Raw genomic sequence first — 17,205 nt, 5'->3', positions numbered from 1 at the left:
AGAAAGGCGGAGGTACTGTGGAGGAAGGCACAGGGGAGGAGGTATGAATATGGGGAAAAGGCTAGTCGCCTGTTGGCGCACCAACTGCGAAAGAGGGCAGCAGCGAGGGAGATAGGAAGAATTAGGGATGAAAGGGGAGACACTGAGCGAAGGGCAGGAAAGATAAACGAGGTGTTTAAGACCTTTTATGAGGAACTGTATAGGTCTCAGCCCCCAGAGGGAGAGGAGGGGATGCGGCAGTTCCTGGACCAATTGAGGTTCCCGAAAATGGAGGAGCAGGAGGTGGAAGGCCTGGGGGCACCGATTGAGGTGGATGAGGTTATTAAGGGACTGGGAAGCATGCAGGCAGGGAAGGCCCCGGGGGCAGACGGGTTCCCGGTGGAATACTACAGAAAATATGTGGACTTGTTGGCCCCGTTGTTGGCGAGGACGTTCAATGAGGCCAGGGAAGGGGGGACTCTGCCTCCGACGATGTCGGAGGCGATGATATCGCTAATTTTGAAGAGGGACAAAGATACGTTGCAGTGCGGGTCCTATAGACCTATTTCACTATTGAACGTGGACGCCAAATTGCTGGCAAAGGTGCTGGCATCGAGGATAGAGGACTGTGTCCCGGGGGTGGTGCACGAAGACCAGACTGGGTTCGTAAAAGGGAGACAACTGAATGTTAACGTGCGACGACTATTAGAGGTGATAATGATGCCCTCAGTGGAGGGGGAGGCAGAGATAGTGGCGGCAATGGACGCAGAGAAGGCATTTGATAGGGTGGAGTGGGAGTATTTATGGGAAGTGTTAAGGAGGTTTGGGTTTGGGAACGGGTTTATTCGCTGGGTTATGCTACTTTATGGGGCACCAACGGCAAGCGTAGTTACAGGTCGACATAGATCGGAGTATTTCCGATTATATAGGGGAACAAGACAGGGATGCCCGCTGTCTCCATTGTTGTTTGCATTGGCAATCGAACCTCTGGCCATGGCGTTGAGAGACTCCAGGAAATGGAGAGGGGTGACTAGAGGGGGAGAAGAACACAGAGTCTCGTTATACGCGGATGACCTATTGTTATACGTGTCGGTCCCAGCGGGGGGGATGATAGAGGTTATGCGAATTCTGAGGAGGTTCGGGGAATTTTCGGGATATAGGTTAAACATGGGGAAGAGTGATTATTTGTGATACATCCAGGGGACGTATCCAGGAGTAGAGAGATAGAAGGCTTACCGCTGAGGAAAGTGGAAAGAAACTTCCGATACCTGGGGATTCAGATCGCTAGGAGCTGGGGAACCTTGCACAGACTTAATCTGACACGGCTGGTAGAACAAATGGAGGAGGACTTTAAGAGGTGGGACATGCAGCCTTTATCGCTGGCGGGCAGGGTGCAAGCAATTAAGATGATGGTCCTCCCGAGGTTCTTATTTGTATTCCAATGTCTCCCTATTTTAATCACCAGGACCTTTTTTAATAAAATAGACAGGAGCATTACGAGCTTTGTGTGGGCAGGGAAAGTTCCGAGAGTAAGGAGAGGGTTCCTTCAGCGCAGTAGGGACAGAGGAGGACTGGCACTACCGAACTTGGGAGATTATTATTGGGCCGCCAATGTGGCAATGATACGTAGATGGATCATGGAGGGTGAGGGAGCGGCGTGGAAAAGGCTGGAGAGAAGGTCCTGTAAAGGGACGAGTCTAGAGGCGCTGGTGACGGCACCGCTACCGCTCTCACCTAAAAAGTACACCACGAACCCGGTGGTGGCGGCAACACTGAACATATGGGGACAGTGGAGGCGACAGAGAGGGGTGCGGGGAGCCTTGGTGGGATCCCCTATCAGGAACAACCATAGGTTCGCCCCAGGAAGAATGGATGGAGGATTTCAGAGTTGGTACCAGTTGGGAATTAGGAAGGTGGGAGATTTATTCATAGATGGGACTTTTGCGAGTTTGGGAGCATTGGAGGAAAAGTAGAAGTTACCCCGGGGAAATTTTCTTGAGATATATGCAGGTGAGGGCGTTTACTAGACAACAGGTGAGGGAATTTCCGCGGCTCCCGACACAGGAGATACAGGACAGGGTGCTTTCAGGGGTGTGGGTCGGAGAGGGTAAGGTGTCAGAGATTTACAGAGAGATGAGGGAAGAGGGGGAGGAGTCGGTGGACGAACTAAAAGGAAAGTGGGAAGAAGAATTAGGGGAGGAGATAGAGGAGGGTATGTGGGCTGATGCCCTAAGCAGGGTAAACTCCTCTTCCTCATGCGCCAGGCTTAGCCTGATTCAATTTAAGGTGCTACATAGAGCACACATAATGGGGGCAAGATTGAGCAGGTTTTTTGGAGTGGGGAACAGATGTGGGAGGTGTGGCGGGAGCCCGGCAAACCACGCACATATGTTTTGGGCGTGCCCGGCACTGGAAGGATATTGGAAGGGAGTGACGGGAGTGATCTCGTAGGTGGTGAATGCCCGGGTCAAACCTACCTGGGGGTTAGCTATATTTGGAGTTGCGGAAGAGCCGGGAGTGCAGGAGGCGAAAGAGGCCGATGTCGTGGCCTTTGCGTCCCTCGTAGCCTGGCGCAGGATCCTACTCATGTGGAAGGAGGCGAAACCCCCCGGACTGGAGGCCTGGGTAAACGATATGGCGGGGTTTATTAAACTGGAGCAGATAAAGCTTGCCCTGAGAGGATCGGCTCAAGGGTTCACCAGGCGGTGGCAGCCATTTCTCGACTACCTAGGGGAACGTTAGAGGGAAAACAGATGACCAGCAGCAGCAACCCAGGGGAGGGGGGGGGGAGGAGGTTTAGTTGAATATAGGTCAATTGAGAATGAGGTTTTGTTACTTGTGTATTATTATTATTATTATTATTGTTAAAAAGTTAAAAAATTCTGCCTTGTTATTGTTATCGTTTCGTTTGTTTTGTAAGCGGGAAAAATGTTGTTCAGGGAAAAAATTTTCAATAAAATATATTTATAAAAAAAAAGAAAAAACACCAAGATCAAAACAAGCATACCTCCATCCCCCAACAGTGCAAATGAAAACCTTAACTTACTCAGCTCTACCTCTGGTTCCGAATCAATGCAAAAGGCATCACAAACATCTTCCATGAAACGCAAAACGAGAAACTTATTGCAAAAACAAAGAAACAAAAAGAAAAAAACCCAAACATATGAACGTTGCAGCCAAGTTCAAAAGTTCTCAATCCATCACCAGCCCTTTCTTTTTCGCAAAGTCCAACGCGTCCTCAGGCGACTCGAAGTAGACCCAGAGACGGGCTGGGTATAACAGTCCAAACTTCACCTTAAAAAGGATCGACCTGATCTGGTTGAAGCCTGCTCTCCTCCTGGCCACCTCTACACTCAGGTCCTGGTAAACCTGCAGGATGCTATTGTCCCATTTACAGCTCCGTGTCTGCTTGGCCCACTGTAGAATGAGCTCCTTATCCGAGAACCTGTGGAATTTCACCACCATTGCCCACGGGGGGGGGGGGGGGGGGGGGGGGGGGGGTGTCTCCCATTCGCGGCTCCGTCGCAAGTGCTCTGTGAACCCTATCCACCTCCAAGGGCCGGGAGAATGCCCCATCCCCCAGCAGCTTCACAAACATGTCTGCGATGTACGCCCCAGCGTCCATTCCTTCAGACCCCTCTGGGAGTCCGACGATTCTTAGGTTCTGCCGGCGGGACCTATTTTCTAGGTCCTCCACCTTCTCCAGGAGCTTCTTCTGTTGGTCCCTCAGCATCCCCACCTCCAGCTCCACTGCAGTCTGATGTTCCTCCTGCTCAGCCAGCGCCTTCTCCACCTTCTGGATTGCCCGATCTTGGGTGTCCAATCTATGCTCCAACCGCTCAATCGACTCTTTTATCGGGTCCAAGCAGTCCTGTTTCTGCATAGCAAAGCCTTCCTGAATGACTTGCATCAGCTGCCCCATAGACTGATGGGTCGACAAGCCAGAGGTCCGAACCTCCGCCATGCTGTCTTCTGTTGCAGCTACAGCCCACGCCTTCTCTATCTTTTTGTTTCTGCCCTTACGAACACTTCTAGTCCTTCTCTCCATGCACTGAATGGCAGTCCCCAGAGAGAACAAAAGATGTGAAAGGTCAAATGGCAGAGAAACTAACATCAGAGGATGAACTGTAGATGTGGGGGAGGGGAAGGGGGAAGCAAAGAGGAGAAAGAATTCAGTAAACAATTGCCACTAACATCCGTTTTACAATTCAAGTCCGGTAGAAAAACGGGGGAAAAGTCCAAAAGTCCGACCAGAGCGGGAGCAACCAAATGTGCGACTTACTCCTCCATAGCCGCCACCGGAAATGCAACGAAAGGTAGTTTTAAGGGATTTATATTTGTATTGCTAAACATTAGAAATAAGGCATCGCTTTAAGTGGGTTTAATTTAATGTTTGTGTACATGACAGGGTAAAACCTACAGTTAGATTCATGCTGGGCAAACGTGCTTGTATGTGTGGGGATCAGTTTCAGTTTCAATTGTGATTCTATTATGTTTAGAGAGCAGGGCGATGGTATAACGGGTAAATAAACCAGCAGTACAAGCTGTAGGCTGTCCAGGGTTGCTTAGCAATTGGGGCCTTGGAAGGTAGAGAAGCTTGCAGTTGGAGATAGGTAGTGAGAGAGAAGGAAGCTTGCACATGTCTGCTCCAGGCAATTGGTTTAGAAGGCCAGGGTCCTGAATGCGCACAGACCGAAGATGCTCAGCAAAGCGATTCCCCAGTCTGCGTTTGGTCTCTCCAATATAGAGGAGACCGTTGCTTGCCATTTTAACAAAAGACCCTGCTCCCATGCCCACATGTCTGTTCTTGGCCTGCTGAAATGTTCCAGTGAAGCTCAACACAAACTGGAGGAACAACATCTCATCTTCTGGTTAGGCACGCAACAGCCTTCCAGTCTGAACATTGAATTCAACAACTTCAGATGATCAGCTCTACCCCACCTCGACCCATTTGTTTTCATCCCATTTCATTTTAACTGTCCTTTACCATTTCTTTCTTTCTTAATATATATTTAATCCCCCTCCCCCCCCCCAATCTTATCCACCTTTCCTTAACCTTTCTCCTCTTTGCTTCCCCCTTCCCCTCCCCCCACATCTACAGTTCATCCTCGAATGTTAGTTTCTCTGCCGTTTGACCTTCCACATCTTTTGTTCTCTCTGGGGACTGCCATTAGCACTCTTCCCCCTTGCTTTCTGCGGCTATTAGCACCCCATTTCCCTGGGTTTCTGTGGCTATGACTCATCTTTCATTCTCACTCCACAGTATAAATATTTCCCACTTTCTCTGTCTGTTAGCTTTGACAAAGAGTCATCGGACTCGAAACGTTAGCTCTTTTCTCTCCCTACAGATGCTGCCAGACCTGCTGCGATTCTCCAGCATTTTCCCTTTTATTTCAGATTCCAGCATCCGCAGTAAATTGCTTTTATCCAGATGAAAGGGGAACATGTAAATTGTACATACGAACCATCTTGCTCACCTATTGTATAGTGAACAGATGTGAAAATTAAATTAAAATATTTTAAAATAAAAAAGCAAAAACGAAAGGGGGGGGGGGTCGGTTTGGGAGTTAGGGTTTGGGGGTTATTTCCAATGTTTGGCTTCTGTAAATTGTATCTGGTGTACACAGACTTGTTAATTTTGCATTGTATAAAATGAAAAACTTGAATAAAAACATTTTTATAAAGAAGTAAAAATTACTGGGCGGCTGACGGCGAAACTGCGAAACGCAAATGGGCGGAGAATCAGTTCCGATGCCAAAATCGCAGCAGGCCCTGATTTGAGGCCAAATCGCAATTCTCTTTCACCTCGACAGTGGCCTCAATGCGGTCCGGAACACACGTACAGTAAACACCGTTTGCATTTCATTAGCGGGCCTGACCCGGTATTCTCCGAGACCTTTGGGATTCTCCGCCTCAGAGTACCCGACGTCGCAATTCACTTGTGCTTTTAAAAATTGTGAAACTGACATCATGGCAAATGAGGGAGAGAGAGAGGAGGTAGGACACAGAGAGGTACAACTGTGGGCTGCCTGGCCAGACACTGGCAGGGCTGGCTGGGGTGAGGGGGGCCTTGCCAGGACCGGGGGAAGGGGTAGGGTGACAGGGAAACAGGCCATGTGGCCAGGGTGACCCCCAAGGGACTGGGGCGGTGTCCAGCCACGGACCGCCGTTGCCGTGGCCTGCAAGGTAGGCTCTTGCTGCGCACCCCACTGACCATGCACCTTGGCCCCTGGTTCTGCAGTGTGACACTGGCCTCATGGGTGCCCAACCCACTCCTCCTCCCGCACCCCACCCACCACCACACCACCCTCCAACCCGTCTGCCAACCGCCGGGGCATCAGGCGGCTCACCGAAGGACAACACCCACTTGAGACCTTACGGCGCCTCCGGGTGGGGGAGATCAGGGATGGAGCCAGGGGTACGAAGGGGTAGGGAACATGCAGGGGCGGAGCCCCCAGCGCCAACCGGTGTAGCCCGGTGGACCTGTTTGAGCAAGGGGGCTTCGCACCATGCTAATATGTTGGTCTTTCACCCCCTGCAGACAATAGATAGTGGAATTCAACTAGCGATGGTGGCCTTTCTGATAGTTGCCGCAGCCTCGGGTGATGCACTGCGGCTGTATGAGCTGGAGTTGCTCAAATTGGAAACTGCAGCAGTGGACCGTGCAGCAGTGGAGTGTGCCGAAGAGGAAAAGGAGGCAGCGTCCAGGATGGAGATCCAGCTGCCCAACAGGCCGAGGAGGCGGCGCTACATGAGGCCTTGTGTGTACCGGCAGGGCCTGTCATTCGAGGACCTGCCAGACCTGGCATGCAGACTCTGACTGAGCAGGGAGACAGTGCGACATATCAGTCACACCATGGTACACCTGACACCGTGGGGGCAAGGGGGAGGACACCCGCTCCCGATGACCGTAATGGTGATGGCCACCCTGAACCTTTATGCGACGGGGTCCCCGTGGGCGGCACAGTAGTTAGCCCTGGTGCTTCACAGCGCCAGGGACCCGGGTTCGGCTCACAGCTTGGGTCACTCTCTGTGCAGAGCCTGCACGTTCTCCCAGTGTCTGAGTAGGTTTCCTCCGGGTACTCCGGTTTCTTCCCACAAGTCCCTAAAGACATGCTTGTTAGGTGAATTGGACATTGGGAATTCTCCCTCAGCGTACCCCAACAGACACCATAGTGTGGCGACTAGGGAATTGTCACAGTAACTTCATTTCAGTGTTAATGTTAGTCTACTTGCGGCACTAATAAAGATTATTATTATTCCAGGTGCCGAGTGGAGACCTGTCCAGGATCTCACAGACCTAGGTACACAGATGCAGGGCCCAACAAGGGCGTGATCAAGATAACGTCGGGCGCATCACGCTCGGCTCGCCACCAGGCATGAATCCTATTTTCAACCTCTCCCACTATTTACCCGACTTATCAGGATTGGCACCTGGTGCAACATGGTGGGAATATCGTGCCCTATGTCTCTATTTTCAGCATTATTTAAGAACTGAGATTGGGGATCTTTACTCAAGAAAAGAGATGGCTGAGGGCTGACCTGCTAGAGATCTTTTAAGATTTTGAAAGAGGGGAGATCGGTGGAGGAAATCGGAAGTAAAAGCTTTAAACATCAGGTAGTTACTGGTAAATCTAATAGAGCATTCAGGAGCATCTTTACTGATAGAGTAATCAGAATGTGGAAGGTGTTGCAGGGGTATATATAAACATTATCCATCTCCTACATGACATTACGCAAATAACAGTACTATGCAATGGTTCCATCACTGACCAATGTCAAAAACAATTGTCAATCAGGGTATGTCTTTGCACCAAAACTACTCTCTATCTTTTTCGCAGTAATTCTGCAACTTACTACAGATAGGCTGTCTACTAAACACTTATTACAATGATGGTAAATTTTTCAATTGTAGCTGGCTGAAAATCATAACCGAAACAATAACCAATTCTGTAATAGAGTTACTGTAGGCTGCCGATGCATAAGTTAACGCTTCCTCTGAAGAAAAACTACAATAGATAGTTGATATATTCACTGAAGCTCACAAGAGCATGGGACTTGTCCTGAATATCAGGAAGACCAAAGAAAAACTCACACCAAATTTATTGAATCCAACGCCTTCAATTGAAATTTAGAAAATCATAGAATCCCTACAGTGCACGAGGCCATTCGGCCTATCGAGTCTGCACCAACCCTCTGAAAGAACACCCTACTCAGGCCCACTTCCCGCCCTATCCTTGTAACCTTTGGACACTAAGAGGCAATTTAAATTGGCCTTTTCACCTAACCTGCACATCTTTGGATTGTGGGAGGAAACCGGAATGCCCAGAAGAAACCCATGCAGACACAGGGAGAACGTGCAAACTCTACAAGACAGTCACCCAAGGCCGGAATTGAACCCGGGTTCCTGGGGTTGTAATGCAGCAGTGCTAACCAGTATGCGACCATGCCACCCTCACTTACCACCATCAAAATATCCCTCACTTACCACATTTTGGAAATTATCTATCTCAAAAAGCTAACATTGATGAAGAGGTACACCACCAAATCCAATGTGATGGCTCAGCCTTTGGTAAATTCTGTACATGAGTTTTCGAATGGTCATCCCTCCCGATACTGCTGTTGTCATTTGGCCATCAGATCTTTTAGGTAGGACTTCCTCGCAGGTGGGGAATTGTGGTCCCACCCTGATCTATTAATGGCCTGAAAGGCGTTAAATCATTGTAGGGCAACCTGGCCACATGGGGGCTGTGGTCTTTCCTATGCTTCTCCATGGAATTCAGGCTTGGACAACAGCACCAATGCTGTCATGGAAGGCCGTTGTGAATAAAATGGAAGGAAAGACGAAAACACGTGCATACCCTCCAAGACACAGTACAGAATTTACCAAAGGCTGAGTCATCACATTGGATTTGGTGGTATACCTCTTCACGATAATCTCATATCAGCTGAAATGGATGAAACATATGGATTAGGCATGTCATCAGAATGCACAAATCAAAATGGGTGAAGCATCAGGGATCCCATTACCACAGTAGCCAACAGAAACATTTCAGACAATCTCCATGAAAATCTATACTATTAACATCAGTACAAGGGAAGCAGATGCCCAATTGCAACCAAAATGACAATTCATCATCAAAAATGATGTGATTTCCAATCAACAAGAGCAGCCCCTGAGAAAAGAATGGTGAGAGAGAAGGAAAGGAGGGCAGCTGTTTGAGCTGACAATCTCTGCTGATTGACAACCTATGTCCTCATTGAAAAGGAGCCTGTAAGGCTCAGATAGGGCTCATAAGCCACCTGAGACCCGACAGGCAACACGGACATCTCACTTCCATCCTGATATCTACAAGAAAGCATAATGGAGCTTGTTATTACAAGGAGTAATTAGGGTGAATAGCATAAATGCATTTACAGGACACTAGGTAACCACAAGGGAGACGGCATAGAAGGTTCTGCTGATGCTCTATAAAGAGAGGTGGCAGGAGGCTCATATGGAGCGGAAGCACAGGCAGAACTGGTTGGACTGAATGGCCTGATTCTATTCTTTGCACTCTATGTAATACTACAATAAAACTACCCCAGGAAAGAAAATATGTGGGGTGAAGATTGGCCACTCATTCCACAGCTCACCCAATTTTCCTTTGGAAAGGAAGATCTGGATGTCACTGATCTGATACTGCCAGTTTTATGTCCCTGCCTCTGATGAAAGTGAAACATAAATAGTTCTTAACATTACTTTATCACAGTCTAATGTTGATCTTGGAAATAGCATATTTTAAATATAGGAACAATTACAACAAAAGATATATAGGAAGTTGTTTTACCAGTTCAATTTCATGTTGACTCATTTCATGCAGATAGGGCATAGTGGCTAGTTCTGCAATTGTCTGGTTAATCACTTGTGCTTGCTCCTTCATACGTTTTAGCTGACTCAGGTAACTGGCATACTGTAGTTTCTCGAGTACACCTGCACCAGGGCAAATCCCCCCCTGACCCTCATCAAAAAAAGACATGTTAGAGAGAAGATATCAAAATATTTCAGATCAGTGTCAACTTATTTGTAGAATAACTATCTAGATGACCATTTCCCATTAATGGTAAGTATATTGAATTTAAATACCAGTAAGTTATTTTCCTTTTTTTAAAATTCTGAATGCTTGGTCTCACAACCTTGCAAAAAAAAGTAACAAAATTAAAATTTAAAATTAATTATTCTTTGTACATCTATAAATTCAATCTTGGGCATAGAAGGAACGTATTTCAACATAATTATAAAATTGTGATATTCTATGTAAAACCATAGTTTCATACTGCATATAACTTGTGCTTATAAAAGATGTGAAAGCATGTGAAAATATGTTTTGGAGTGGTGGAATAGGTGGTGCAGTAGGTCAGGTAACTCTGGGATTGAATCCTGTACGGACAAATGGGGTCCAAATCGCTTGTCTGATTAATTTTTGTGCATATATTATTTTAGAAAAATCTGTGTCTGTTATCACTTCCTCTGTACAAAATCTAATTTACTCTTGCCACCATTTCAGCACACTGTTCATGAAATCACACAGCAAAGGACCCTTTGAAAGCCATCCAATTCGCACCCAGCTCTTTCTGCATAACTGAAAATTTACTTTTCAATTATCTATCCAATTTCCTTTTGAAAGATACTGTTGAATCTGCTTTCACCATCCTTTCAGGCACTGCATTCAAGATCATTACAACTTGCCACGTAATAAAAAAGCGCTCATCTTCTTTCTGTGCCCCCACCCTGCCAATGTTCTTGCCAATTATCTTACATTTGTGTTCTTTGTTTACTGATCCTCCAGCTAATGAAAACAATTTCTCCCTATCTACTCCATCAAAACCTTTCATAATTTGCAAGTTAATAAAAATTTCAATGTCTCAATTTATAACAGAAACTGTGGGCGGGATTTACCAGCTGTTCATGCCGGCGGGAAATTCTGGTCCTACGCCGGCGTATGAGTTTCCCAGCGACGAGGGCTGCTGTCGACAGGAAATCCTGTTGGCAATTGCGGGACCAGTAGATCCCGCTGACGGCCCCACCTCCCCCGCCAAAAAACACGCGGCTGGGTGGTCAGTAAATCCTACCCTGTGTATGTAATTGCATCACACAGTAATTCTGTAATCTAGGCACTAGGTGGTGCCATACTATCTTTAGCCCCAGAAATCACTCAAAAAATTTCTTTTAAAAAAAACTTTTCATCTGAAAATTTTAGAATCAATAGTGTTTCTCCAAACAGGTTTCCAATGTCTAGTTGAAATATTACAAAGTTCACATAATTACATATTTCACACTAATTGTATCTACTGATGTGTCTTGTGTGTCCCAATTTGTAGCTTGGCACACAAATGCCATTGAAACTATGCAGTCATGGTGCTGGTGGTCAGCAGTTGGACCCAGAGTGATGGGATCTCTAGTGGCATCGATGGAAGTTCAGAATGCTGACCTCTTGAGTATGTCCTGTGGTTTAAGCACAAAGTGCATGGAAAGGGCTTCAAGTACCAAACCATCTCTGAACATGTTCCTGTGAACAGCAATGGCCATAGTGAGGCTCAGTCCCCTGGGAGTATCACAGGTGTCATCATGATGACCTCTCTCAGAATGAGGGCCCATCTGCTTCCCCAAGTAGCTTCTTAGCCAGTGCCCTTCTTCGTTACGGTCAGTCAGCTGTGCTAGGCAGTCCCAACCTACACTGACATTCTGTAGTCTGCAAATAGGTCCTATATAGCCTCCTTGAGGTCACCCATCACTGCCATTCCAAATATCATCAGTGGAAGTTCAGCAGCCTTCCATCTCCCAAGCTGTAGCCACAGGGGAATCGTCTTGAAGTTAGTCAAGCACAAGGGCTTTGCACAATGCTTTTATTAGTCCACAATTGTTAATTAAGACTAACAAACCAGCTTCATTTTCTTTTGTCGTTTTCTTAATTTAGCTGTTGATCTTAAAATTCATGATGATGTGCATACAATACCCAAGAAAGTATATATTTTCAGTGCATTCATGTGATGTGTGTCTAAGTATCTTGGGATGGTAGGAAGGGTTGTTAGGAAGGGTTGCTGATATATTGGGGAAGGAGGGATTATTCAACTGAACCGCTCTTAAATACTTTCTGGCAAATGGTTTTAGCAGATGAGACTGATTGCTCTTGTTCTATTTCCATCTTTGTCTTCCTGCTGATCTTCCTCCTACTGTTAATCCACTTCTTTTTCTTAGGTGCCCCTTTTTCAGGGCAAAATTATGGGCCATGCAACAGATGACAATGAACCTAGTAATTTGGTTGGCGCTATACTGCAGAACATCTCCAGACCTGTTAAGACAAAATAATCTGTGATTCAGAAGGCTGCTAATTATATCTACTCTACTGGAGGCAAGTGTTTGCTAGCATTCTGCAGCATCTGTGCTTGGGTTTCTGACAGGATTCATAAATCAGGTGGTCAGGGGATAACCCTTGGTCCCAGGCAACTGGATCAACACACTATTTTATGTGTGGAAGAGAGGAGGTATTGAGGTTTGGCACAGAATAATGACATTGTCTACTAATGAAAGGAAAGCAGGCATAATGCACTGTTCGTCATTGTACATGTGGTAATCACCACTGTTGTATATATTAGGAGATGTGTGGTAAGGCCCTGTACTACAGGTACGGGGGTAGTCCCTGCCTGCTCGCTCTGTCCAGTAGGTGGAGTATAAATATGTGTGCTTCCTATACAGCAGCCATTTCGCCAGCTGCTGTAGGAAGCCACACATCTTAGAGTAATAAAACCTCAATTGTATTCAACTCTCGTCTCTGTGCAATTGATTGTGCATCAATTTATTACTCTAAGATTTTCAGAAGATACCAGAAGATTTTCAGTACCTCCGCATCAAAACGGATTGCCTGCAGCTGGATCCGCAATCAATCAACGCCAAAAATGACTTTCAACACTGGCTAGCTTGTTTCGAAGCTTACATCAGGTCTGCACCAGACCCAATCCCGGAAGCTCAGAAGATCCAGATACTCTACTCGCGGCTGAGCTCCAACGTCTTTCCTCTTATCCAGGACGTGCCGAACTACGCCGAAGCCATGGCGCTACCGAAAGAGAATTACGCCCAGCAGACGAACACGCTCTTCACCAGACACGTACTCTCTACTGACAGTCAACTCCCTGCTGAGTCTGTAGAAGATTTCAGGCGTGCTTTAATTCCCCTGGTCAGAGACTGTGACTGTCAGGCTGTCTCGGCCACGCAACATTCGAACCTCCTCATGCGGGACGCCTTCGTTACGGGGATAGGGTCAGACCTCATACGCCAGCGACTTTTAGAGGGGGCCACGCCCGACCTCGCAGCAACAAAAAACTGGCGCTATCGATGTTGGTCGCCTCGCGCAATCTTCAGGCCTACACCCCCAGCCGTGCGGCCCACCCCTCCTATACATCGTAGACTCCGCAGACGGCCACCCCACCGGGGGCCTCACACAGTCAATACGCCTGTGCCATGCGCCAGCCAGCCAACCCCGGGGGCCCCCGATGTTACTTCTGTGGGCAACAGAAACACCCCTGCCAACGCTGCCCAGCCCGCACCGCCATTTGCAAGGCCTGCGGCAAGAAGGGGCACTTCGCTGCAGTGTGCCAGGCCTGCTCAGTCGCCGCTATTGCCCTGACCCCCATCGCGTGCGGACAATAGGAGCCACCATCTTCTCCCCCTCAGACCACGCGTGGCCTGTGGGCGCCGCCATCTTCCTCTTCTCGGACCACGTGCGGCCCATGAGCGCCGCCATCTTTTTCAACCCCCGCCACGTGCGGCCCGTGGGCACCGCCACCTTGTCCACCCCAAGGTCATCAGGCGCCGCCATCTTGTCTTCCCCATGGCACATGGGCACCACCATTGTTTCAGGACCCATGCCCCCCATCGTTCGACACCAGCGACGACCAACCACGACTCGCCTCGGTCATGACCGACCAGTCTCGCCCGCACAATCTAGCCACCGCCTCGACAAGCGTGAAGATCAATGGGCACAAGACCTCTTGCCTGCTGGACTCTGGGAGCACTGAAAGCTTCATCCATCCAGATACGGTAAGGCGCTGCTCCCTTGCGGTACACCCCGCCAATCAAAGAATCTCCCTGGCTTTCGGATTCCACTCCGTGGCGATCCGGGGGTACTGTATCATCACACTCACGGTCCAGTGCGTAGAATTCAGCGGCTTCCACCTCTACGTCCACCCCAACCTCTGCGCTGCCCTGCTACTCGGCCTGGACTTCCAGTGTAACCTCCAGAGCCTAAACTTGAAATTCGGTGGGCCCCTACCACCCCTTACTGTGTGCGGCCTCGCGACCCTAAAGGTCGACCCACCTTCTGTGGTAGTATGTATTAGGGGTCATGTGGGACTGGAAGCCCTAATGTCATTGGCTGACAGATCCCGGGTCCTGGGTGGCCGTTGACTTCTAGCTCCGCCCTGAAGGCGGAGTATAAGAAGCCGGAGTCCTCCCCCTCAGGCCATTCTACTATCGAGCTGCGGGGGAACAGACACGCTTAATAAAGCCTCATCAACTTCACTCTATTCGCCTCACGGAGTCTTTGTGCGCTACAATTTATTAAGCGTGCCTAAAAAGGACTATGGAGCTCAGGATCATTCAGGAATGCCTGAGGATCAGCCCCCACGCAGTGAACGCGGCAGCAGCCTTCAAGCACTGGCAGACTTGTTTCGAGGCCTACCTCAGAACGGCCACCGGCCGGGTCACAGAAGACCAAAAACTACAGGTCCTGCACTCGAGGGTAAGCACGGAGATCTTCTCCCTCATCGAAGACTCGGAGGATTTCCAGACGGCGTTCGCAGCACTGAAAAGTCTCTATGTCCACCCAGTTAACCAAATCTACGCTCGCTACCAGCTCGCGACGAGACGGCAAGGTCCCGGAGAATCGATGGACGAATTCTACGCCGCGCTACTGATTTTGGGACGAGCCTGCAGCTGCCCTTCGGTGAACGCAAATGAACACACGGACATGTTAATGCGCGATGCTTTTGTGGCAGGTATGAATTCCTCCCAAATCCGCCAAAGACTTCTAGAAAGAGAGTCGCTAGGACTCTCAGAGGCCCGGGCCCTAGCAGCCTCCCTAGACGTGGCCGCGCGTAATACCCGCGCCTACGGCCCCGACCGCGCGGCAGCCCATTGGGCTCCGTACATACCCGTCGCGACAAACCCACCCCCCCCCCGGACACCCCACAGGCTTGCGCGGTCCAAACGACAAGTCGCACAGGGGGCGCCCACTGCTATTCCTGCGGCCAGGCGAAACACCCCCGGCAGCGCTGCCCGGCCCGCGCAGCGATCTGCAAGAGCTGCGGGAAAAAGGGCCATTTCGCGGTTGTGTGCCGGTCCCGCGAGGTCGCCGCTGTCCCGGGAGAACAGGGAGCCCTGCAAGCCGTTTACGCTCCCCAACCCCCCCAGCGCATCATGTACGATCCGCAGGCGCAGCCGCTCTTGGTCCCGACCACCGCGGTCCCGGGAGAACAGGGAGCCCTGCACGCCGCTTACGCTCCTCAACCCCCCCCCCCCCCCCGCACCCCATGTATGACCCGCCGGCGCTACCACTTTGGGTCCCGACCACCACTCCCCACGGAGAAGAGGGAGTTCTGGGCGTCTCTAACGCCCCCCCCCTGCGCCCCACGTCTGACCCGCCGGCGCTACCAACTTGGGCCTCGACCACCGCTGTCCCCGGAGATGAGGGAGCCCCGCGCGGTCCTAACGCTCCCCAACCCCCCCAGCGCCCATGTGCGACCTGCAGACGCCGCCATTTTGGGTCCCGGCCACCACGAGGGGAGGAAGGGCGCCGCCATCTTGGACCACCCCAAACCTCTACGACGCGTGGGGGCGGCCATTTTGTCCACCCCCGCCGCCATCTTGTGACCCCCCAGCCATGTGCGATGTATGGGGGCGGCCATTTTGTTCATCCCGACGCCATCTTGGACGGCAACAACGGACCCCACTCCGCTACTACAACCACGTCTCGCTTCAATTACGCTCGATCAAGCTCGGCCCCGGACACTCCAGACGACGACGACAACGGTGCTAATAAACGGCCACGAGACACCATGCCTGGTCGACTCCGGGAGCACGGAGAGCTTTATCCACCCCGACACGGTAAGACGCTGTTCCTTGACCACCTATCCCAGCGCACAAAAGATTTCCCTAGCTGCAGGATCCCACTCCGTACAGATCCAAGGATTCTGCATAGTTACCCTAACGGTGCAGGGGAGGGAGTTCAAAAACTACAAACTAAACGTCCTTCCCCAACTCTGCGCCCCCACCTTACTGGGATTAGATTTCCAATGCAATCTACAGAGCCTTACGTTCAAATTCGGCGGCCCAATACCCCAACTCACTATCTGCGGCCTCGCAACCCTCAAGGTGCAACCCCCGTCCTTGTTTGCGAACCTCACCCCGGATTGCAAACCCGTCGCCACTAGGAGCAGACGGTACAGCGCCCAGGACCGGACCTTCATTCGGTCCGAAGTCCAGCGACTACTAAAGGAAGGCATAATCCAGGCCAGCAATAGTCCCTGGAGAGCGCAGGTGGTAGTAGTGAAGACAGGGGAGAAACAAAGGATGGTCATAGACTATAGCCAGACCATCAACAGGTACACACAACTAGACGCGTACCCTCTCCCCCGCATATCCGACATGGTCAATCGGATTGCCCAATATAAAGTCTTCTCCACCGTGGACCTCAAGTCCGCCTACCATCAGCTCCCCATCCGCCCAAGTGACCGCAAGTACACAGCCTTCGAGGCAGACGGGCGATTATACCATTTCCTAAGGGTCCCATTTGGCGTCACAAATGGGGTCTCGGTCTTCCAACGGGAGATGGACCGCATGGTTGATCAACATGGGTTGCGGGCCACGTTCCCGTATCTCGACAATGTAACCATCTGCGGCCACGACCAGCAGAACCACGACGCCAACCTCCAAAAATTCCTCCAGACCGCCAAAGCCTTGAACCTCACGTACAACGAGGACAAGTGCGTTTTTAGCACCAATCGGCTAGCCATTCTGGGCTACGTAGTGCGCAATGGGATAATAGGCCCCGACCCCGAACGTATGCGCGCCCTCATGGAATTTCCCCTCACGCACTGCTCCAAAGCCCTGAAACGCGGCCTGGGTTTTTTTTCATACTACGCCCAGTGGGTCCCCCAGTACGCAGACAAGGCCCGCCCCCTAACACAGAC

General features: G+C 50.0%; 1 protein-coding gene across 1 annotated transcript in view; it reads right to left on the bottom strand.

The window, feature by feature from the left end:
* The window catches only part of LOC140389828 (spermatogenesis-associated protein 16-like), a 370,821-nt gene that overhangs the window by 30,993 nt on the left and 322,623 nt on the right, over positions 1-17,205 (bottom strand). The window contains exon 10 of the mRNA XM_072474394.1: positions 9,810-9,974. Within this exon, the coding sequence (XP_072330495.1) occupies positions 9,810-9,974 (165 nt within the window). The remainder of the gene's footprint in view (positions 1-9,809; positions 9,975-17,205) is intronic.

Source organism: Scyliorhinus torazame, chromosome 14 (genome assembly GCF_047496885.1).
Source record: "Scyliorhinus torazame isolate Kashiwa2021f chromosome 14, sScyTor2.1, whole genome shotgun sequence".
Lineage (NCBI taxonomy): Eukaryota > Metazoa > Chordata > Chondrichthyes > Carcharhiniformes > Scyliorhinidae > Scyliorhinus > Scyliorhinus torazame.
Note: the sequence above shows the minus strand (reverse complement) of the source record. Positions and strands in the feature narration are given on the sequence as shown.